Source organism: Haematobia irritans, chromosome 5, assembly GCF_050003625.1.
Source record: "Haematobia irritans isolate KBUSLIRL chromosome 5, ASM5000362v1, whole genome shotgun sequence".
Taxonomy (NCBI): Eukaryota; Metazoa; Arthropoda; class Insecta; order Diptera; family Muscidae; genus Haematobia; species Haematobia irritans.
In genome coordinates, this window is record NC_134401.1 from 154,299,481 (window position 1) to 154,323,926 (window position 24,446).

Sequence of the window (24,446 nt, forward strand, 5' to 3'; positions counted from 1 at the left end):
AAATTTTGTCAAAACTTTATATCTATAAAAAAAGTGTCAAAGTTTTTTTTCTATAAACAATTTGTCCACATTTTATTTCTATAGAAAATGTTGGAAAATTTTGTTTCTATAGAAAACTTTGTCAAAATTTTATTTCTATAGAAAATTTTGTCAAAATTTTATTTCTTTTGAAAATTTTGTCAAAATTTTGTTTCTTTTGAAAATTTTGTTAAGATTAAACTTCTATAAAAAATTTTATCAAAAATTTAGTTCTATAAAATTTTTTTTTTCAATATTTTATTTCTATAGACAATTTTGTCAAAGTTTAACTTTTTAAAAATTGTTGTCAACATTTTTAGTTCTATAGAAAATTATGTCAAAACATTTTTTTTTTAAATTTTGTCTAACCTTTTATTCCTATAGAAGAGAATTTTTTTCATAATTTATTTTCTAAAGAAAATTTTCTCAAAATTTTATTTCTATAGAAAATGTTGTCAAAATTTTATTTCTATAGCAAATTTTGTCAAAATTTTATTTCTATAAAAAAAATTGTCAAAATTTTATTTCTATAGAAAATTTTGTCAAAATTTTATTTCTATAGAAATGTTTGTCAAAATTTTATTTCTATAGAAAATTTTTTCAAAATTTTATTTTTGGATATTTTTTTCAAAATTTTATCTATATGAAATTTTGTCAAAATTTCATCTATAGAAAATTTTGTAAACATTTTAACTATAGAAAATTTTGTCAAATTTTATTTCTATAGAAAATTTTGACAAAATTTTATTTCTATAGAACATTTTGTCAAAATTTAATTTCTATAGAAAATGTTGTCAAAATGTTATTTCTATAGAAATGTTTGTCAAAATTTTATTTCTGTAGAAAATTATGTCAAAATTTTATTTCTATAGAAAAGTGTGTCTAAATTATATTTCTATAGAAAATTTTGTCAAAATTTTATTTCTATAGAAAATTTTGTAAAAATTTTATGTATATGGAAAATTTTGTCAAAATTTTATTTCTTTTGAAGATTTTATCAAAATTTTATCTCTATAGAAAATATTGCCAAAATTGTATTTCTGTAGAAAATGTTTTCAAAATTTTATTTTTATAGAAAATGTTGTCAAAATTTTATTTCTATTGAAATTTTGTAAAAATTTTATTTCTGTAAAAAATGTTGTCAAAATTTTATTTCTGTAAAAAATGTTGTCAAAATTTTATTTCTATAGAAAATTCTGTCAAAATTTTATTTCTTTAGAAAATTTTGTCAAAACTTAATATCTATAAAAGAAGTGTCAAAGTTTTATTTCTATAAACAATTTGTCCACATCTTATTTCTATAGAAAATGTTGCCAAATTTTGTTTCTATAGAAAACTTTGTCAAAACTTTATTTCTATAGAAATTTTGTAAAAATTTTATTTCTATAGAAATTTTGTCAAAACTTTATATCTATAAAAAAAGTGTCAAAGTTTTATTTCTATAAAAAATTTTGTCCACATTTTATTTCTATAGAAAATGTTATCAAAATTTTGTTTCTATAGAAAACTTTGTCAAAATGTTATTTCTATAGAAAATTTTGTCAAAATTTTATTTCTGTAGAAAATTTTGTCAAAATTTTATTTCTATAGAAAATTTTGTCAAAATTTTATTTCTTTTGAAAATTTTGTCAAAATTTTGTTTCTTTTGAAAATTTTGTTAAGATTCAACTTCTATAAAAATTTTTATCAAAAATGTAGTTCTATAAAAAAAAAAATTTTTTTGAATATTTTATATCTATAGAAAATTTTTGTCAAAATTTAACTTTATAAAAGTTGTTGTCAAAATTTTTATTTCTATAGAAAATTATGTCAAAACATTTTTTTTAATTTGTCTAACTTTTTATTCCTATAGAAGAGAAAATTTTGTCATATTTTAATTTCTATAGAAAATTTTCTCAAAATTTTATTTCCATAGAAAATGTTCTCAAAATTTTATTCTATCGAAAATTTTGTCAAAATTTAACTTTTATAAAAATTCTTGTCAACATTTTTATTTCTATAGAAAATGTTGTCAAACTATTTTTTCTACTTTTTACTCCTATAGAAAATTTTCTCATAATTTTATTTCTATTAAAAATTTGTCAAAATTTTATTTCTATTGAAAAATTTGATAAAATTTTATTTCTACAGAGAATTTTTTCAAAAATTTATTTCTATAGAAAATAGCAAATTTTCTCATAATTTTATTTCTATGGAAAATTTTGTAAAAAATTTTTGTCAACATTTTTTTATAGAAAAATTTTGTCAAAAGTTAACTTCTATAAAAAATTTTGTCAAAAATTGTTTTCTCTAGAGAATTTTTCCAAAATTTTATTTCTATAGAAAATTTTGTCAACATTTTATTTCTATAGAAAATGTTGTCAAAATTTTATTTCTATAGAAAATTTTGTCAAAATTTTATTTCTATAGAAAATTTTGTCAAAATTTTATTTCTATAGAAAATAGAAACAGAAAGTAAAGTGCAAATATCTTCTCTTCGGTTAACTTTAACTGAAAAACTTTCGTCAGTTAAGTTCCTAATTGGCATATGGAATATGTAGGCAAGATGACAGCTTCGTCCATAATATGGTTTAAAAGTTGGTTAGTTAACGGAACACTAAGGGAACTTTATGAAAATGGGGGTTTGTTGGAGAGGACTATTTTACAAAATCCAGCAGAACTTCAAGAATTCTACCAATCTACCAAACCGTAAAAAATCTACCATTTATTGTAGAATTCTACCAATTGTGGCAACCCTGATTACAAATAGAATGACATTATCCTATAGGGAATGGTATAATAAAAATTAAAATAAACATTTTATTTAATTATGAAAACCAAAATAAAAATTAAAGATAAATGTAATTTGAAATTGAAAAATAATTAAATTCAAACTAAAAACTTCTAAATAAAAAGGAAAATATTCTTAGCAAGATCAATGAGAACAAACCGATTTTTTATTGTTCTTATTTTTAATAACTTTCTAAGGCCTCTATATGATCAGGCCTGTGGTCCATCTTAGTCCACATGATTAATGTGGTAAAAAAGAGTTAATCCATGAATGCCTGTATGAGAATTCTGTTTGAGTTTTGTTTTTGAGGGTTTCTTTTTATCTTGGCTGTTTTTTTTGGGGAAGCGTATACCTGGTTTTCTGTTTATTTTGTACTCATAAACTTTTGCTTATTTGCCGTTGTTGTTTGCATGTGCGTATGTGTAGAGTTTATTATTTTTATTTATTTTTTTTTTTTTTTTTTATTTTCATTTTGTTTTGACCATTGCTTTTGACGTTTGTTTTACTTAAGCTTATTTGTGTTTAAGCCACAACTAAGTGAGTACTCAGTTGCGAATTTCATACAAAACGGAGTGGTTGCTTTTCCCTGCAACTAAAGCTAAGCCAAAATTCACAAACAAAAAGAGAAAGAAGCTCAAAAAATAATAAATAGTAAATGGCAAAAAAATTAGCATTTATCCTCTATTGCGTCAGTTGCCTCTATTATAATACCATCTCTCTACTCTATGGATTTGTGTTTAAATTTTCTAAAATTCATATCTCAATGAATAAGTGCTAAAAAATAAAATTAGTGAATTGTTTTAAAAAAAAGTGAAAATAAACTCTTTTTTAACTTTCGGTTTCCGAAGAGCAACAAAAACGAAAAAAATTTTAATATTTTTTTTTTTTTGGGTGTCCAAAACGTGTTTAACACTACGACAATCCATTGATTTATAACCGTTTAGAAATACAATTTTTCTGACAGCTCCAGCAATATGATTAATTCACGCTATCAATTAGACAAGGTAAGTAAGAAGAGGGTCCCTCTAAGATACCACCCAGCTAACTGACTAAGTACAAATGGGGATAGGTATTCAATTCACTTTTGAATATTTCAAAATAAAAGCCACGTATTTGGCAAATGCCATATTCATATGGAGTGGGGTGGTTTCAATGCATTTTACGAATACGTTTTCTATAATATGAGACATTCCAAACCAAAGTGAGCGATGGAGATTATAACATTTATGAAATATTAGGGGTTAGATAAAGTATCTGTAGTTGTATAGATACTTACTTTTAATACACGGGAAAAAGTCCACAGTTAAACTAACGCTAAATTTATTGACAAATAACAACTTGTTATACCCTCCCACATAGGATGGGGGGTATATTAACTTTGTCATTCCGTTTGTAACACATCGAAATATTGCTGTAAGACCCCATAAAGTATATATATTCTGGGTCGTGGTTAAATTCTGAGTCGATCTAAACATGTCCGTCCGTCCGTCTGTTGAAATCATGCTAACTTCCGAACGAAACAAGCTATCGACTTCAAACTTGGTACAAGTAGTTGCCATTGATGTAGGTCGGATAATATTGCAAATGGACCATATCGGTCCACTTTTACGAATAGCCCCCATATAAACGGACCCCCAGATTTGGCTTGTGGAGCCTATAAGAGTAGCATCCGATCCGGCTGAAATTTGGTACATGGTGTAAGTATATGATATCTAACAACCATGCAAAAATTGGTCCATATCGGTCCATAATTATATATAGCCCCCATATTAACAGATCCCCAGATTTGAACTCCGGAGCCCATATAAACCGATACCCAGATTTGACCTCCGGAGCCTCTTAGAGGAGCAAAATGCATCCGATCCGATTGAAATTTGGTACGTGGTGTTAGTATATGGTCTCTAACAACCATCCAAAAAGTGGTCCATATCGGTCCATAATTATATATAGCCCCCATATAAACCGATCCCAGATTTGGTTTGCGAATCCTCTAAGAGATGCAAAATTCATCCGATCCGATTGCTATTTGGTACGTGGTGTTGGTATATGGTCTCTAACAACCATGCAAAAAGTGGTCCATATCGGTCCATAATTATATATAGCCCCCATATAAACCGATCCCCAGATTTGGTTTGCGGATCCACTAAGAGAAGCAAATTTCATCCGATCCCGCTGAAATTTGGTACATGGTGTAAGTATATGGTCTCTAACAGCCATGCAAAAATTGGTCCATATCGGTCCATAATTATATATAGCCCCCATACAAACCGACCCCAGATTTGACCTCCGGAGCCTCTTAGAGGAGCAAAATGCATCCGATCCGATTGAAATTTGGTACGTGGTGTTAGTATATGGTCTCTGACAACCGTGCAAAAATTGGTCCATATCGGTCCATAATTATATAGCCCCCATATAAACCGATCCCAGAGTTAGTTTGCGGATCCTCTAAGAGAAGCAAATTTCAATTTTGGTTCAACTTAAAAAAAAAATATTCATATAATCTCATGTGTAGAAAATTTTGTTTATGCATAGGTATGTATACAATATTTTTATAATATTAAATTGAGCCGACGGGCTTTTTGGGCAGCAAATAAATCAATTACTTCTTCAGTCGGCACATTTATTCGGCGATGAACCGACATTAATGCCAATCCATTGAGTCTACTCTCGCTAGTCGAATTTCTAAGATACGTCTTTAATCTCTTCATTGTTGAAAATGAAAGTTCGGATGAGTACGTAGTAACTGCAGGGATGGAAAATGCAGTACTATAGTACTTTTTTCAATACATTTTCACCCCGGTCAGTACCGTAGTACACCCGCGAATGATTTAGTACCTTTTGTGTAGACATTTTTTGAGTCGATATCAGATTTATGGTACAATAGCTTTGACAAAATATTTTAATATTTTGAGAAAGTCTTTATCAACCTTATTTGCTAATAGTCTTTTACAAATATGGCAAAACAGACATGTTCATGTGGGAAGAAAATCTCGATTTTGTAAAAGACATAGTCAAAGACAGGATTTTATTGAACTTCAAGAATGTTTTAGTCGAAAAAAGAATGCGATTCTATATTATCGATTTTTTATTTCGGTAGAAAATGTTGTCAAAATTTTATTTCTATATAGAAGTTTTGCAAAATTTTATTTTTATAGAAAATTTTGTACAAATTTTATTTCTATAGAAAATTTTTGCAAAATTTTATTTATATAGAAAATTTTGTCAAAATTGTATTTTTTTAAAAGTTAGTCTCTTGACAGTAATTTTCCAGTGAAATTTTTGTTGAAATTTAGTAAAAAGTATCTTTCCGCTCGAAAAATCCTTTTTTGTACTTTCTTAAAAATTGTATTTTCCATCCTTGAGTAACTGGCAAAGTGACCAAAATTTTTAAAGAATATGCATGTTTGGAAGTATTGCAGTCTCCAAGTGCTTCCATCGCTAAATTAGGCAGGTTCTTTTCGCAGGTTTTGCGCCATTTCATTTACACATGTGTGTTTGGCTGTTTCGTTGTTGTTGCTATGGCCAAACAAAGCGAGTCATGTTCACAAAAAGAACAACAAACACAAATAAAAAGCAGAAAGACATTTTCCAAAAATGAAATTTGTGGTGCGAGAACAAAAACAATTTGTTTTTTTCGACCGTCGTTTGACGGGTTTTTCAAATAGTATTCTATGATTTGTGCAAGTTTTATAGGTAAGCGTTTTTCAAAATAAAACCTCCAGCTTTTCTTCAACATCTTCGATAAGATTTTTCTATGCAGCTAAAAATATATATTTATTTATATAAAAATATTCATTCATTTCGGGGGGAGTTTGATCCCCCTCATCCCCCCCTGAATACGACCTTGATATCGGTCTATAGTTATATATAGCCGATCCCCAATCACACAATAATTGGTCCACATCGGTTCATAATCATGGTACCCACTCGAGCCAAAAATAATCTACCAAAATTTTATTTTTATAGAAAATATTGTCAAAATGTTATTTCTATAGAAAATTTTGTCAAAATTTTATTTCTATAGTAAATTTTGTCAAAATTGTATTTCTATAGAAAATTTTGTTAAAATTTTATTTCTATATAAATTTTTTCCAAATTTTACTTCTATAGAAAATTTTGTCAAAATTTTATTTTGTCAAAATTTTATTTCTATAGAAACTTTAAACTTAATTATATACGTATTTAATCTGCCTTTTTTAGTTTAATTTATACCACATATGGACTATGTGGTATATATTACGGTGTTAGGAAGTTTTAAGATACCTTGCCATCGGCAAGTGTTACCGCAACCCAAGTAATTCGATTGTGGATGACAGTCTTCAGTAGAAGCTTCCACGCAATCCATAGTGGAGGGTACATAAGCTTCGTCTTCGCCGAACTTACGGCCGTATATACTTGTATAATTTTAATTTTTCGCATACCAAGTATGTCTTAAAAAATTTATGAACTAAACATGGGTATAAAGTTCAATGGCCGTACAAATAATTTCAGTGTTAACTAAAGCAGATGAAAATGTTCGTACAAATTCCAAAAATAGTAACCAATGTCGTAGCTAATATTCCTGCAAAGAAGAATTGCCACCAATGCAATAAACTGAAAATAATGTCCATCTCTTAGAAGAGGATTTTTGGATGTACTTAAAAGGCAATCACTTGGGAAGAAATTCCAAATTTTTTTTGCCAGGATGATAAGGTTTTGATGCCAATTATTTTTTTTACTTTTTGTTCATTTTTTCTCCTTTGAAAGGGTCTTATTTCGAAATTGTAGTTTAAAAGTATACCAGGTCATTACTTTTTCTGCGTTGCGGAAATCTCAAAAGTGGTGTATAATTTAGTTCAATTTTCATACGAGGTAGTTCATTATTCCCATCAAATAAAATAGTTAATTTTTTCATCTTTTTTATGATGATTTTATAAATCATTAATGTTAAAATATTTCTACGGAGCCTAGTCCGAATGTTCAGGTTAGAGCATCAGCAAAATGTGAACCCAAATCTAATATTTCTCCCCTAGCACATATGAACAAGAAAACTTTCTATCTCTAAAAATGGTAGTCGTGGTCAATTAGGAAATGTATTTTACTGTTTGTTCTAATTTTGTGTGAATATTCCTTATAAGTGAATGACATAAAAATCTATTTCAAATTATGGCGGTTTTAAGAACCATGACGGCAATCAATTAACATATTTCATGAAATATTGATTTTTTATTAAAACAAAACACATTAAAAAATATCTTTCACATAATTTCCATCCTACGCCAAACTCAATGAATTAAAGGTGTTTGACAAATATTGTTCATTTAAAATTTTATTGTTATATTTATATAAAAAACCACAAAATAATGCATTGTTCCAGATGTTAAGAAGATCGTTTTATATTTTTTCTTAAATATAAATCATAACAGATAATTCTGAGTAAACATTTTTTTTTTTAATTTCAAAAACCAACTTCAAACCAAAGATGTAATATCCGTAAAATATATTTTAGCTTATATTTCAAGCTTTGTCATCCAATTTGTAACACACTAAATTGGTCACAGAGCACGGTTGCCACTCGTGCCAAAAATAATTTACCACAATTTGAAGAAAAATGTACCAACTTTAAAAAATCTTATTTTGAAGACTTTGGCCAATTACTTGTTAAATTTTTGCAAAATTTTATTTTTATAGACAGACTGTGCTAAATTTTATTCTGGGTGAAAATTTTTGCAAAATTTTATTTTTACAAACAAATTTTGCAAAGTTTTATTTTTACAGAAAATTTTTGCAAAGTTTTACTTTCATAGAAATTTTTGGAAAATTTTATTTCTTTAGAAAATTTTTGCAAAATTTCATTTCTTTAGAACATTTTTGCAAAATTTTATTTCTTTAGAAAATTTTTGCAAAATTTCATTTCTTTAGAACATTTTTGCAAAATTTTATTTCTTTAGAAAATTTTTGCAAAATTTCATTTTTTTAGAAAATTTTTGCAAAATTTAATTTTTATAGAAAATTGTTGCAAAATTTTATTTTGGTAGAAAATATTTGCAAAATTTTATTTTTATAGAAAATTGTTGCAAAATTTTATTTTGGTAGAAAATTTTTGCAAAATTTTATTTTTATAGAAAATTTTTGCAATATATTATATTGGTAGAAAAGTTTTGCAAAATATTATTTCTATAGAAAATTTTGTAAAATTTTTATTTCCATAAAAATGTTCTCCACATTTTATTTTTATTAAAAAGTTTCCAAAATTTTATTTCTATAGAAAATTGTATCAAAAATGTATTCCTACCAAATTTACCAAATTTAAAAAATTTTATTTTGAAGGTTTTGGTCAATTTCTTGTCAAATTTTTGAAAATTTTTATTTTTATAGACAGACTGCTAAATTTTATTCTGGGTGAAAATTTTTGCAAAATTTTATTTTTACAAAAAAATTTTGCAAAGTTTTATTTTTACAGAAAATTTTTGCAAAGTTTTACTTTCATAGAAATTTTTGGAAAATTTTATTTCTTTAGAAAATTATTGCAAAATTTCATTTCTTTAGAACATTTTTGCAAAATTTTATTTCTTTAGAAAATTTTTGCAAAATTTCATTTTTTTAGAAAATTTTTGCAAAATTTAATTTTTATAGAAAATTGTTGCAAAATTTTATTTTGGTAGAAAATATTTGCAAAATTTTATTTTTATAGAAAATTGTTGCAAAATTTTATTTTGGTAGAAAATTTTTGCAAAATTTTATTTTTATAGAAAATTTTTGCAATATATTACATGGGTAGAAAAGTTTTGCAAAATGTTATTTCTATAGAAAATTTTGTAAAATTTTTATTTCCATAAAAATGTTCTCCAAATTTTATTTTTATTAAAAAGTTTCCAAAACTTTATTTCTATAGAAAATTGTATCAAAAATTTATTCCTACCAAATTTACCAAATTTATTTATTTACAAAATTAGACTTATAGTATAATATAAGAATAATATTACAATAGTAGCATTGGCTACAAAGGCCATCAGCTAACCAAATTTAAAAAATCTTATTTTGAAGGTTTTGGTCAATTTCTTGTCAAATTTTTGCAAAATTTTATTTTTATAGACACACTGTGCTAAATTTTATTCTGGGTGAAAATTTTTGCAAAATTTTATTTTTACAAAAAATTTTTGCAAAGTTTTATTTTTACAGAAAAATTTTGCAAAGTTATCTTTCATAGAAATTTTTGTAATGTTTTATTTCTTTAGAAAATTTTTGCAAAATTTCATTTCTTTAGAACAATTTTCCAAAATTTTATTTTTTTAGAAGATTTTTGCAAAATTTCATTTTTTTAGAAAATTTTTGCAAAATTTAATTTTTATAGAAAATTATTGCAAAATTTTATTTTGGTAGAAAATATTTGCAAAATTTTATTTTTATAGAAAATTGTTGCAATTTTTTTTTTTTTGTAGAAAATTTTTGCAATATATTATATTGGTAGAAAAGTTTTGCAAAATGTTATTTCTATAGAAAATTTTGTAAAATTTTTATTTCCATAAAAATATTCTCCAAATTTTATTTTTATTAAAAAGTTTCCAACATTTTATTTCTATAGAAAATTGTATCAAAAATTTATTCCTATAGAAAATTTTGTCAAAATTTTATTTCTATAGAAACTTTTATTTTTGTAGAAAATTTTTGCAAAATTTTATTTTTTTTAGAAATTTTTTATTTCTATAGAAAATTTGGTTAAAATTTTATTTCTATAGAAAATTTTTGCAAAATTTTTATATTGACAGAAAATGTTTGCAAACTTTTATTTTTACAGAAATTTTTTTCCAAAATTTTATTTCTATAGAAAAGGAAATTTTTGCAAAATTTTATTTCTATAGAAAAGGAAATGTTTGCAAAATTTTATTGTTATAGAAAATTTTGTCAATTTTTTTCTTTAGATAATTTTGCCAAAATTGTAAGTTTAATAGACAGTTTTTGTAAAATTTTATTTTTATAGATTTTTTTTTGGAAAATATTATTCCTAGAGAAAAATTTTTAGCAAAATTGAACTTTTATAGAAAATTTTTGCAAAATTTTATTTCGTTGTTTGTTTTTATTGTTGGTTTGTACTTTAGTCATATTTGTTGTTTTGATCTCAGCTTTAAAACCATTGCGTTGACTAAACTACAATAGTAGCTTTTTTTCTATAGAAATTTTTTTTGTGGTGCAGGGTATAATAAGTTTGTGCATTTGTATGCAACGCTAAGAAATACCGGTCTTAGACCCATCTTTTAGTATACCGATCGTCTTAGAATTAAATTCTGAGTCGATTTAACGATGTCAGTCTGTCTGTCCGTCTGTCTGTTAATGTATTTTTGTGAGCAAAGTACAGCTCTCAACTTATGTCCGATCGTCCTCAAATTTGGCTCAGGGTCTTTCTTCGGCTCAAAGACGATTCCGATTAATTTTGGAAAAAATCGGTTCAGATTTAGATAAGACTGCCATATATATTTACCACCGATCTGATCATAATAGGCGTATTTATAAACCAATATTCTTCAAATTCCGTACATCAGAATATTTTATGAGTCTCGAAAAACTTGCGAAATATCAGCCAAATCGGTTCAGATTTAGGTATAGCTCCCATATATATCTTTCCCCGGATATGCACTTATATGGCACCATAGGTCAAAATTTCACTCCGATTTACTTGAAGTTTTGCACAGAGAGCAGGACTAACATTCTTGCTAGTACGCCAAATTTGATCAAAATCGGTTCAGATTTAGATATAACTCCCCTATATATACTCCGCCCGATTTACACTCATATGACCACGAAGGCCAAAGTTTCATTTCGAAAATGTAGAAGTTTTAAATTAAACTTTAGCAAATGTGTGCCAAATTTTATCAAAATCGGCTCAGAATCAGACAAAACCCCATATATATGTTCTTCCGATTTTAGCAAATATGACCAAAATTCGAACATTTTCCTTGTAAAATCGTCACTGCTAAGTCGAAAACACGCACAAATAATTCAAATTTACCTATACTCTGATTCGTGTGTATCAAACGTTAAATCATAAATGCAGGCTTTAGACATATTTTGCAAATTAAAAATTTCGAATATTTTTTTACTAACATTGTGACCCGTCCCGGTGATTAACCAATTTAAATTTTAAGTCTAGCGATTTTGTAAAAGTTTCACAAAAATTATCCAAATCGTTTCATATTTTATATACTCGTAGTTCCAAACAAATTTGAAGGTGTTAAGATGGTTTCAAAAATGTTGCTATACATAGTGGTGAAGGGTATAATATAGTCGGCCCGCCCGACTTTAGACTTTCCTTACTTGTTATCTTTGGATAATTTTTTCAAAAATTTATTTCTTAAGAAAATTTTGCCAAAATTTTATTTTTGTAAGAAATTTTATCAAAATTTTAGTTCATCAAAAAATGTTTGCAAAATTGTACTTTTATAGAAAATTTTTACAAAATATTAATTTTACAGAAAATTTTTGCAAAATTTTATTTTTACAGAAAATTTTTGCAAAATTTTACTATTAAAGAAAAGTTTTGAAAAATTTTATTTCTATAGAATTTCTTGCAAAATTTTATTTTGGTAGAATATTTTAGCAAAATTTTATTTAGCTAGAAAATTTTTGCAAAAATTTTATTTAGCTAGAAAGTTTTTGCAAAATTTTATTTCTATAGAAAATTTTTGCAAAATTTTATTTCTATAGAAAATTTTTGCAAAATTTTATTTCTATAGAAAATTTTTGCACAATTTCTTTTGGTAGAAAAGTTTTGCAAAATGTTATTTATAAAGAAATTTTATTTAAATAGAAAATTGTTGCAATTTCTACAGAATAAAAATTTTACTTTTATAGAAAATTTTTGTGAAATTTTATTTCTTTTGAAATTTTTTGAAAAATTTTATTTTGGTGGAATATTTTAGCAAAATTTTATTTAGCTAGAAAATTTTTGCAAAAAATTTATTTAGCTAGAAAATTTTTGCAAAATTTTATTTCTATAGAAAATTTTTGCAAAATTTTATTTCTATAGAAAATTTTTGCACAATTTCTTTTGGTAGAAAAGTTTTGCAAAATGTTATTTATAAAGAAATTTTATTTAAATAGAAAATTGTTGCAATTTCTACAGAATAAAAATTTTACTTTTATAGAAAATTTTTGTGAAATTTTATTTCTTTTGAAATTTTTTGAAAAATTTTATTTTGGTAGAATATTTTAGCAAAATTTTATTTAGCTAGAAAATTTTTGCAAAAAATTTATTTAGCTAGAAAATTTTTGCAAAATTTTATTTCTATAGAAAATTTTTGCAAAATTTTATTTCTATAGAAAATTTTTGCACAATTTTATTTCTATAGAAAATTTTTGCACAATTTCTTTTGGTAGAAAAGTTTTGCAAAATGTTATTTATAAAGAAATTTTATTTAAATAGAAAATTGTTGCAATTTCTACAGAATAAAAATTTTACTTTTATAGAAAATTTTTGGGAAATTTTATTTCTTTTGAAATTTTTTGAAAAACTTTATTTCTATATAAAATTTGGTCAAAATTTTATTTCTAGAGGAAATTTTGCCAAATTTTTTTCCATAGAATATTTTGTCAAATTTTTTTTTTTCTATAGAATATTTTGTCAAAATTTTATTTCTAGAGGAAATTTTTCAAAATTTTATTTCTAGAAAAATTTTATTTCTAGAAAAATTTTATTTCTAAAAAAATTTTATTTCTAGAAAAAAAATGTTCTAGAAAATTTTATTTCAAGAACATTTTATTTCTAGAGGAAATTTTGTCAAAATTTTATTTCTAGAGGAAATTTTTCAAAATTTTATTTCTAGAGAAATTTTTATCAACATTTTATTTCTGGAGGAAATTTTGTCAAAATTTTATTTCTAGAGGACGTTTGTGAAATACCTCTTAGTTGGAAAGGACAATTTTGCAAAATCTATTAAAACATCAGTAAAAAATCTACCATTTTTGTTAGAATTCTACCAACTATGGCAACCGTGGTTGGAAATCGTATCAGCCCACTTTGGACTATGTCCATAGGAGAAAGGCGTAAACCCAGGCTGAAGGCCGCTCCCACACAAAACCCAAATTTTATGCGATACAATGCTATTCAGAACAACAATAATGTGTATATTTGCCACCATTATCAAATCCCAGAATGCGAAAATAGGCCAAACTTGAAATTGAAGCACAACCCAAAAATTGGGCTTTATTTTCATAAGCCAGCGGTCCCTAACACTGAAATTAAGTTGCCCTCCAAAAAGGTATAACAGTTTGGTGTTTTTGTTTTCCATATCTTTGTTTGCGATCGTAAAACTATTAGGTTTTGAGGCGCATTTCCAAAGGGACCATATTCCATGTTCACCATCCAAAAATAATATTTTCTTCTTGAAATATGTTTGGCGTGATCATATACCTTTTCTGCGCGAATCTTTCCATTAGAAATCGATACTTGAAATATATACTTTAAAAATATTTGAACCCAACTCGTTTTCATGTTGAATATAAGGATTTCTCATAAATGTAGGCTTGTTTTAAATTAGTGCACCACTTTTTAAAGCAGATGAAATTCTCATATAGCCGGTTTGTTAGTTTACTCTTGAATGACTAATACATATAAATACCCAGCAAAAAAAAATTTGTAAGTTCTTCCGAAGGCACAACTTTAAAAGCACTTCCAGAGGAGGCACTCCCAATGATGTTCTTTATTTTAAGTATCCAGGAAGTTATTTTCATTCAATTTTTTATAACATGCTTTTTGTCATATTTTTAATGGGTAATTTTAACTTTTTTTTGTTTCAAATAAGTTAAAAACAGAGTAAGAATTCATAAAATGGTACTAACCATTTAAATTTGGTTGAAAAAAATTCTAAATCCAATCTGAAAAAATTGAGAATTTTTGAAAAAATTTGAAGTCAAACGTTTGAGACAAGCGTTAGGATCCATTAAAAATTATAAAAATTAATTTTGTGACAAAATATCACAGAATTTTTTAATTTACATTGAAGCATTGAATTCGGATCACACCTAAAGAAATGACGCAAATTCAGTGCAACGGTTGTTGACATGGAGGACTTCCGTTCTATGACAAGCCCATCCCAGCAAAAAAAGAGCTTCCAAAAAAGTAGTTTGGATCCCCAATCTGTAATCCGGAAGTAGTGCAAACTTGGATCATCTCCAATGAATTTTACATGGGCTTGTCATAGGACGGAAGTACTCCCTTTTTGGATCCTTTTCATTGCTTTAGAAGTTTTGCCCTGGAAGTTAATTTGAATGAAGAAATTTAAAAAGCGAAAAAAAAAAATTTTTTTTCAACCAATTTCCTTTTTTTCATCAATATGTTTTATTACACAATTATTTTCCTATTATCTAATTTTTACAATTTGAAAAACTTTTTCGCTCCGACCAGGGGTTGAACCTGGGTTTGCTGGCACCATAACAGAACGCCTTAGCACACTCAGCCACATACGCCATTGAACATAAAGCGTCGAAAGGTCAAATCAAATGTTTGTGATATGATCGTAATACGACACCAAGGAACATTCTAATTGCTTCTCGAGATGTTCTTATTAGTATGAACGAAAAAATAAGAAACGCATGTTAAAATCGCACCAGCGGCAATTTTTTTTAAATCAAATATTTTTCTATAAAATTATTTTTTTATGTCATGCATCGTTTTTATTTTTTATTTTAGCCATTAAAAATCAACAAAAAATTAAAAATTCTCGTAATTTGCAAAACCTTCTCAAAAGAACTTCCATGGAAGCGAAAAAGTCAAACGGCACAGGTTCAAATTCCAGCGGGGATGAAATTTATTTATTTTATTATTTTGTTTACTTTTTTTATTAATTTCTATTTTTTTTTTCTTTTTAGTTTTTTATTAGTTTTCTATTTTTTTGCAAAATTTAATTATACAAAATTTGCACTTAAAATAGCCTGATTGCGTTCTTTCTAATACTTGTCCAAAAGGACTGCATCGGAAGTGGAAAAAAATTATTGGGGGATCCCACGATGCGCTTTAGAAGAAATTTTTGTGGACTTGTCCAAAAGGACTGCATCGGAAGTTGCAAATACTCGATGGGGGATTCAGGGACGGGCTTTAAAAGAAATGTTTGTGGAACAACTTCCAATTTTTTTTGCTGGGATGTTAAATTCATCGCTTCTGCGTCAATTTTGCGCCACTTCTGGATCCAAAAAGAACATATTCATTACATTTTTGGCGACGTTTTTTTTTTTTGCTGGGTAGCTGCCCGTCCACCTATGAGTTTTATAAATGATTTAAATTTATTTGATTCAGGTGAATGAATTTGTAAGAGACCGATCGGTACTTAATCATTTAGATACAAATATTGGGAATCTGGGTTCAGGGACAGGTGAATCATATGATTCTGATCGAAAAAAAAAATAAACAAAATAAATTTTTCTACTAACATGAGTTTGAACAAGTATGTTAATATTATTGTTAAATGTATATTTAATTGTTTTTGATTAAATTATTAAATATAATAAACAATTTTCACAAATCGAATCAGTAACTAATAGCTCGTTCATGTCAATGAACACCTTATTAACATAGTCGTCGTTTAGCGTGAGAATTATTCGTTATTTATTTAATTATCAAGACACGTGGCTATGATGGAATTTAGCGGTTTTATCCATAATTCCCTGTTGTCACATTAATCATCGTGGCAGTGAAATGAAAAACTCAATTGAATTTAATTAATCGCCATAGAATTTCGTTTTTAATCCATTGTAGTCATTTGTTTAAATCGCTTGTATTTTATCACCTCCATTGGCCATAAATTTGTGGTTTTAACCGTGGTTAACCGTGCATTTTCAAATGAAAGCAACTATTGTTAATGACCATATTAGTTTTGTGGAGCTTAATTGTTTCTTCGAGTCTATTGTCACGTATACGGACACAAATGTCATTTTTTTTTTCATTAAAAATTCAAATTGGGTCTCTTGACTGTGACATTGTTTGGCAAACACAATTGCACTATGCTATGCTATGAGACTTTTGCACTGACCTTCTTTGAATTGGTCACGCATCCTGCCTCTCACATGGAGACAAGCAATCTGTTGCGCATGCGCACGATATTTAGTGAAGATGTATATCGTGGTTAAATTGTTATTGAAAATATTTTAGTAGAATATACCAAAAAACCTATAAAATTTCCTTTAATGCCCCTCAATGATGAATGCACTTGGCGAAATTGTTATACCCTTCACCACTACTGTGGTACAGGGTATAATAAGTTTGTGCATTTGTATGTAACGCCAAGAAGGAAAAGTCTGAGAGGAAAAGTCGTTTTGTATACCGATCGTCTTAGAATTAAATTCTGAGTCGATTTAGCTATGTCCGTCTGTCTGTCTGTCTGTCTGTCTGTCTGTCTGTCTGTCCGTCTATCTGTCTGTTGATGTATTTTTGTGTGCAAAGTACAGCTCGCAGTTTTAGTCCGATTGTCCTAAAATTTGGTATGGGGTCCTGTTTCGGCTCAAAGACGATCCCTATTGATTTTGGAAAAAATCGGTTCAGATTTAGATATAGCTGCCATATATATTTTTCACCGATCTGGTCATAATTGGCGTGTATATCAACCGATCTTCCTCAAATTCCGAACAACCCAATATTTTATGAGTCTCGAAAAACTTGCAAAATATCATCCAAATCGATTCAGATTTAGATATAGCTCCCATATATAGCTTTCGCCCGATTTACACTCCTTTGTCCACAGAGGCCAATTTTTTGCTCCGATTTAGTTGAAATTTTGCACAGAGAGTAGAATTAGCATTATAGCTATGCGTGTCAAATTTGGTGGAAATCGGTTCAGATTTAGATATAGCTCCCATATATAGCTTTCGCCCGATTTACACTCATATGACCACAGAGGCCAATCTTTTACTCCGATTTAATTGAAATTTTGCACAGGGAGTAGAATGAGCATTGTAGCTATGCGTGCCAAATTTGGTTGAAATCGGTTCAGATTTAGATATAGCTCCCATATATAGCTTTCGCCCGATTTACACTCATATGACCACAGAGGCTAATTTTTTGCTCCGATTTAGTTGAAATTTTGCACAGGGAGTAGAATTAGCATTGTTGCTATGCGTGCCAAATTTGGTTGAAATCGGTTCAGATTTAGATATAGCTCCCATATATATGTTTTTCTGATTTCGACAAAAATGGACAAAATACCAAAATTTTCCTTGTAAAATCGCCACTGCTTAGTCGAATAGTTGGAAAAATGACTCTAATTTTCTTAAACTTCTAATACATACATATCGAGCGATAAATCATAAATAAACTTTTGCGAAGTTTCCTTAAGATTGCTTCAGATTTAAATGTTTCCCATATTTTTTACTAACATTGTGTTCCACCCTAGTCCATTAGCCGACTTAAATTTTGAGTCTATAGATTTTGTAAAAGTCTATCAAATTCTGTCCAAATCGAGTGATATTTAAATGTATGTATTTGGGAAAACCCCAAATACATACATACATATACATACAAAATCTTTGTCTTTACTTTAAAAAATTTGGTATTGATTCCGAGCCAAAGAAGCGGAGAATACAAGTTAGGATACTTTTAAGACACAATTCTCTTTTAAATTTAGGTTTTGTGTACTTGCTTCTAGAAAGCAAATTTTTATACCCACCACCATAGGATGGGGGGTATATTAACTTTGTCATTCCGTTTGTAACACATCGAAATATTGCTCTAAGACCCCATAAAGTATATATATTCTGGGTCGTGGTGAAATTCTGAGTCGATCTGAGCATGTCCGTCCGTCCGTCCGTCCGTCTGTTGAAATCACGCTAACTTCCGAACGAAACAAGCTATCGACTTGAAACTTGGCACAATTAGTTGTTATTGATGTAGGTCGGATACTATTGCAAATGGGCCATATCGGTCCACTTTTACGTATAGCCCCCATATAAACGGACCCCAAAATTTGGCTTGCGAGGCCTCTAAGAGAAGCAAATTTCATCCGATACGGCTGAAATTTGGTACATGGTGTAAGTATATGGTCTCTAACAACCATGCAAAAATTGGTTCACATCGGTCCATAATTATATATAGCCCCCATATAAACCGATCCCCCGATTTGGCTTGCGAGGCCCCTAAGAGAAGCAAATTTCATCCGATCCGGCTGAAATTTGGTACATGGTGTCAGTATATGGTCTTTAACAACCATGCAAAAATTGATCCACATCGGTCCATTATTATATATAGCCCCCATATAAACCGATCCCCCGATTTGGCTTGCGAGGCCTCTAAGAGAAGCAAATTTCATCCGATCCGGCTGAAATTTGGTACATGATGTTAGTATATGGTCTCTAACAACCATGCAAAAATTGGTACACATCGGTCCATAATTATATATAGCCCCCATATAAACCGATCCCCCGATTTGGATTGCGAGGCCTCTAAGAGAAGCAAATTTCATCCGATCCGGCTGAAATTTGGTACATGGTGTTAGTATATGGTCTCTAACAACCATGCAAAAACTGGTCCACATCGGCCCATAACTATATATAGCCCCCATATAAACCGGTCCCCCGATTTGGCTTGTGAGGCCTCTAAGAGAAGCAAATTTCATCCGATCCGGCTGAAATTTGATACATGGTGTTAGTATATAGACTCTAACAACCATGCACAAATTGGTCCACATCGGTCCATAATTATATATAGCCCCCATATAAACCGATCACCAGATTTGACCTCCGGAGCCTCTTGGAAGACAAAAATGCATCTGATTCAGTTGAAATTTGGTACGTGGTGTTAATATATGGCCTCAAACTCCCATGCAAAAATTGGTCGAAACCGGTCCATAATTATATATAGCCCCCGTATAAACCGATCCCCAGATTTGACCTCTGGAGCCCCTTGGAAGAGCAAACTTCATCCGATTCGGTTGAAATTTGGTACGTGATGTTAGTATATGGTATCCAACAACCATGCAGGAATTGGTTCATATCAGTCCATAATTATATATAGCACCCATATAAACCGATCCCCAGATTTGACCTCCGGTGCCTTTTGGAGAAGCAAAATTCATCCGATCTGGTTGAAATTTTGTACGTGGTGGTAGTATATGATATTTAACAACCATGCCAAAAGTGGTCCATATCAGTCCATAATCATATATAGCCCTCATATAAACCGATCCCGATATTTGGTTTTGAAGCTTCTTGGAGGAGCAAATTTCATCCGAGTTAGTTGAAATTTGGTACATTGTGCTAGTATATGGCCGTTAACAACTATGCCTAACTAGGTGCATATCGGTCTATAGTTATATATAGCCCTCAGATTAATCGATCCCCAATCACACAAAAATTGGTCCATATCAATAATTGTATATAGCCCCCATATAAGCGACCCCATATTGCAATTCTGGCTCCCTACGTACCGTGCAAAAGTCCATATCGATTCGTAATTATTTGTAGACTTACCTACACATACTTTTTTTGTCTAATGTATACCACGTATGGACAAACACACAATTTAGAAAACGAATTAAGATACCACAACCCAAGTAATTCGATTGACGCAATCCATGGTGGAGGGTACATAAGATTCGGCCTGGCCGAACTTACGGCCGTTTATACTTGTGTTTTTACTAACATTGTGTTCCACCTCAGCGCATTAGCCGACTTAAATGTAAAATCTATAAGTATTGCAGAACTCTGTACAGATCTGCTGGACGGATTTGATATGGTATCGAAAATGTGGACTTACAAAGTGGTGAAGGGTATAATATAGTCGGCCCCGCCCGATTTAAGACTTTCCCTACTTGTTATTTTTCGCTTTTTCAGCATTTTTTCTTCATATGCTATCAAAGTCATTTAAAAACGAGTTAACGAGAAGTTTATTTTCCAAATTCAGACGAGCCTTCCAGTAGCAATTATGCTATGTTTCAAGGAAAAAACGTCTTTAAACTAAAGCGTTGAAAAACATGTCCTATTTTTGAACGATTTTTTGCTTTGTAGTCAAGATGCAAAAGGACAACAAATTTAAAGACAATTTCATTAAATTTAAAGAATTTTTCTGATTTATTAATGTCACGTTGACCTTAGCCCAAAAAAAATTTCTTTCATGTTATGATACCCTTTTTTAAGTCCCATCACTTAATTATAAGGACAACACGACTTCAGTGAAAAGTTTATCGACTTTTGGACAAGGAAAACAACTTTATATTAGAAAAATGCGTCTTCTATGCTAAGCAAAATTTGCATTCGTATTTTAAAGACACGAAATCTTTGATCTCACGACAATATTTTTTTCAGTGTATATAGCCCCCATATAAAGCGACCTCCATATTTCAATTATGGCTCTATTATTAACGCACAAAAATTCGTATCGGTTCGTAGTTAATACTTCCGTATATATACCGGTCAAGAACTGTATATATACGTATTTAATCGACCTTTCTTTTGTCTACTATATATCCCGCATTGACTAACTTACTATTTAGAAGATGATGTTAAGAAATTTTAAGATGCCTTGCCATCGGCCGCAACCCAAGTAATTTAATTGTGGATGACCGTCTTTAGTAGAAGTTTCTATGCAATCCATGGTGGTGGGTACATAAGATTCGGCCTGGCCGAACTTACGTCCGTATATACTTGATTTTTGTTGGGACGGTAAGAATCTCATCCAATATCAGTAGCCATAGCACAAGTGATATTGTCCCCCGCTGAGGAAATCGTTTTGTCGTAGCCGCATGTCGTTTGGAATCTGCCAATTCCGCTTCTATGCTCCTAAGGCGTAGCATTCTCTCAATCCAGTATGTTACTAGCTCACTCACGCTATTTTTCTCTAGTCAAGTAGTACCTTTTCAAGCCTTGTGTTATTACTGAAGAAGCCTTCAATATCCAGAAATGCCGCCAGTGTGTATTCTACGCAGATTTGCCCTTTAAATAGGCATGTTGAGAGTATGAAAGCTTATTTTCCAATTTATTTCTTAAATGTGCTTATATGGCCCCAGTCTAGTTCTCCTGAATTTTGTAACCTCTGTCTCGGCTCAAACTTTTCACAAATCTATTAGATCTTCAGTGCGGAACCTTCGGTGTAGCCATTTAAAAAATCTTTATTACCAGGACTTTTGTACTTCGGGCTTCACCTATTGGGGTATAAAGGGTGATACGGTCAAAATTTGGTCAAAGGAAAACGCGTGTAAATCGGTGAAATCGTTTATTTAAAAAATCAAATTGAATTTCTTTTTCAAGTTCAATTAGTATAAAATTCAGGAAAAATATTCAGTTAGGCTTTCGCTTTTCCAAATCCGAATTGCCGGGCCTCACGCTTGACACCTGCCATCACATTTTATACAGCCACCTTCTTCGCCGCAGAAAGACAGTTTGCCTTGAACTGCTGCTCGTCCTTAGCAGTTTTTTTGGTCTTCTTTAGGTTCCGCTTGACAATAGCCCAGTATTTCTCAATTGGGCTGAGCTCTGGCGTGTTGGGAGGGTTCTTGTCCTTGGGAACCACCTGTTCGTTGTTGGCGGCGTACCACTCCATGGCCTTTTTACCGTAATGGCAAGATGCCAAATCCGGCCAAAACAGTACGGAACAACCGTGTTTCTTCAGGAAAGGCAGCTGACGTTTATTCAAACACTCTTTCACGTAAATTTCTTGGTTGACAGTCCCGGAAGCTATAAAAATGCTGCTTTTCAAGCCACAGGTACAGATGGCTTGCCAAACCAGATATTTCTTTGCGAACTTTGACAGTTTTATGTGCTTGAAAATATCTGCTACCTTTCCCCTTCCTTTTGCCGTATAAAACTCCTGTCCCGGAAGCTGCTTGTAGTCGGCTTTGACGTAGGTTTCGTCGTCCATTACCACGCAGTCAAAACTTCGTCAGCATCGTCGTGTACAGCCTCCGGGATCGCGCTTTGGCCGTCGTATTTTGTTTATCATCGCGATTTGGAGTCACTACCTTCTTGTAAGTTGATAGTCCTGCTCGTTTTTTGGCTCAATGCACGGTTGTAGACGATACACCCCGCTTGAAACTACCGGCAACTCTCTTTGTCGTCTCAGCGGCTTCCGGTTTTCGATTTCCCCCCCGATCCAGACTTCCTGGCTGTCGACAAACGTTCCCCAAACACTTTAATTACATTTGTAACGGTTGATTTGGCAACTTTTGGCGATTTTGCCAGCTTTGCGTGCGAGTAGCTCGGATTTTCGCGATGCGCGAGCAAAATTTTGATACGCTGCTCTTCTTGTTTGGACGGCATTTTGACAACTGAAGAGTGAATTCCAAAATCAAAATAGGAGCAACATTCTACACACACACACACCTTCTAAATGAGGGGTGTTCAGGTTTTTTAAATGCAAAATTGAAAGAAATACGTCAAGTTTATATTGACCAAATTTTGACCGTATCACCCTTTATGTAAAAACAGAGAAGACTTCATATTTTTTTCTCTGCCTTCAAAATAAATAAATAACCGAGCATATTTTCTAGTAATTTCCTTGCCACTTTTAAATTAAACTGTATATAAACAAATGTTCAATATGTTTACACTTAGTATTCAAATTCAAATTTTTGCCAATAATGTTAAGTGTATTTGAAGTACACTTGAATTCATCAAGAACCTCCAGCTATGGTCATATACAATATTTTGCAACTCACGTTCACAGGCCGGAAGTTTATCTATGGAAGCACGTAATATCATGATATCAATATGTACTGAATGGAAAATTCAATATAGTTTGCCAATAAACAAAAATATCTATAACCAGCAAAAAAAAAAAAAAAAAAAAAGTACATAGGGCCGCAAGTTCGGCCAGGCCGAATCTTATGTACCCACCACCATGGATTGCGTAGAAACTTCTACGAAAGACTGTGATTTAGTCCATACATGGTATATATTAGACAAAAAAGTTATGTATAGTTAAGTCTACAAATAATTACGAATCGATATGGACTTTTTGTACGTAGAGAGCCAGAATTGCGTCGCTTATATGGGGGCTATATAATATTATGAACTTGATATGGACCAATTTTGTGTGATTGGGGATCGATTTATCTGAGGGCCATATATAACTATAAACCGATATGGACCTAGTTAGACATGGTTGTTAACGACCATATACTAGCACAATGTACCAATTTTCAACTCACTCGGATGAAATTTGCTCCTCCAAGAGGTTCCAAAACCAAATCTCGGGATCGGTTTATATGGGGCTATGTACGATTATGGACTGATATGGACCACTTTTGGCATGGTTGTTAAATATCATATACTACCACCACGTACCAAATTTAAAGCAGATCGGATGAATTTTGCTTCTCCAAAAGGCACCGGAGGTCAAATCTGGGGATCGGTTTATATGGGAGCTATATATAATTATGGACTGATAGGAACCAATTCCTGCATGGTTGTTGGATACCATATACTAACATCACGTACCAAATTTCAACCGAATGGCAAGAATTTTGCTCTTCCAAGGGGCTCTGGAGATCAAATCTGGGGATCGGTTTATATGGGGCCTATATATAATTATGGACCGATACCGACCAATTTTTGCATGGGAGTTTGAGGCCATATATTAACACCACATACCAAATTTCAACTGAATCACATGAATTTTGGTCTTCCAAGAGGTTCCGGAGGTCAAATCTGGTGATCGGTTTATATGGGGGCTGTATATAATTATGAACCGATGTGGACCAATTTT

General features: G+C 30.2%; 1 protein-coding gene across 1 annotated transcript in view; it reads left to right on the forward strand.

Moving 5' to 3' along the window:
* Positions 1-3,334: 3,334 nt before the first annotated feature.
* LOC142240837 (uncharacterized) overlaps positions 3,335-24,446 on the forward strand; it is a 159,402-nt gene continuing 138,290 nt past the window's right edge. The window contains exon 1 of the mRNA XM_075312583.1: positions 3,335-3,792. Within this exon, the coding sequence (XP_075168698.1) occupies positions 3,763-3,792 (30 nt within the window). The 5' untranslated portion in view covers positions 3,335-3,762. The remainder of the gene's footprint in view (positions 3,793-24,446) is intronic.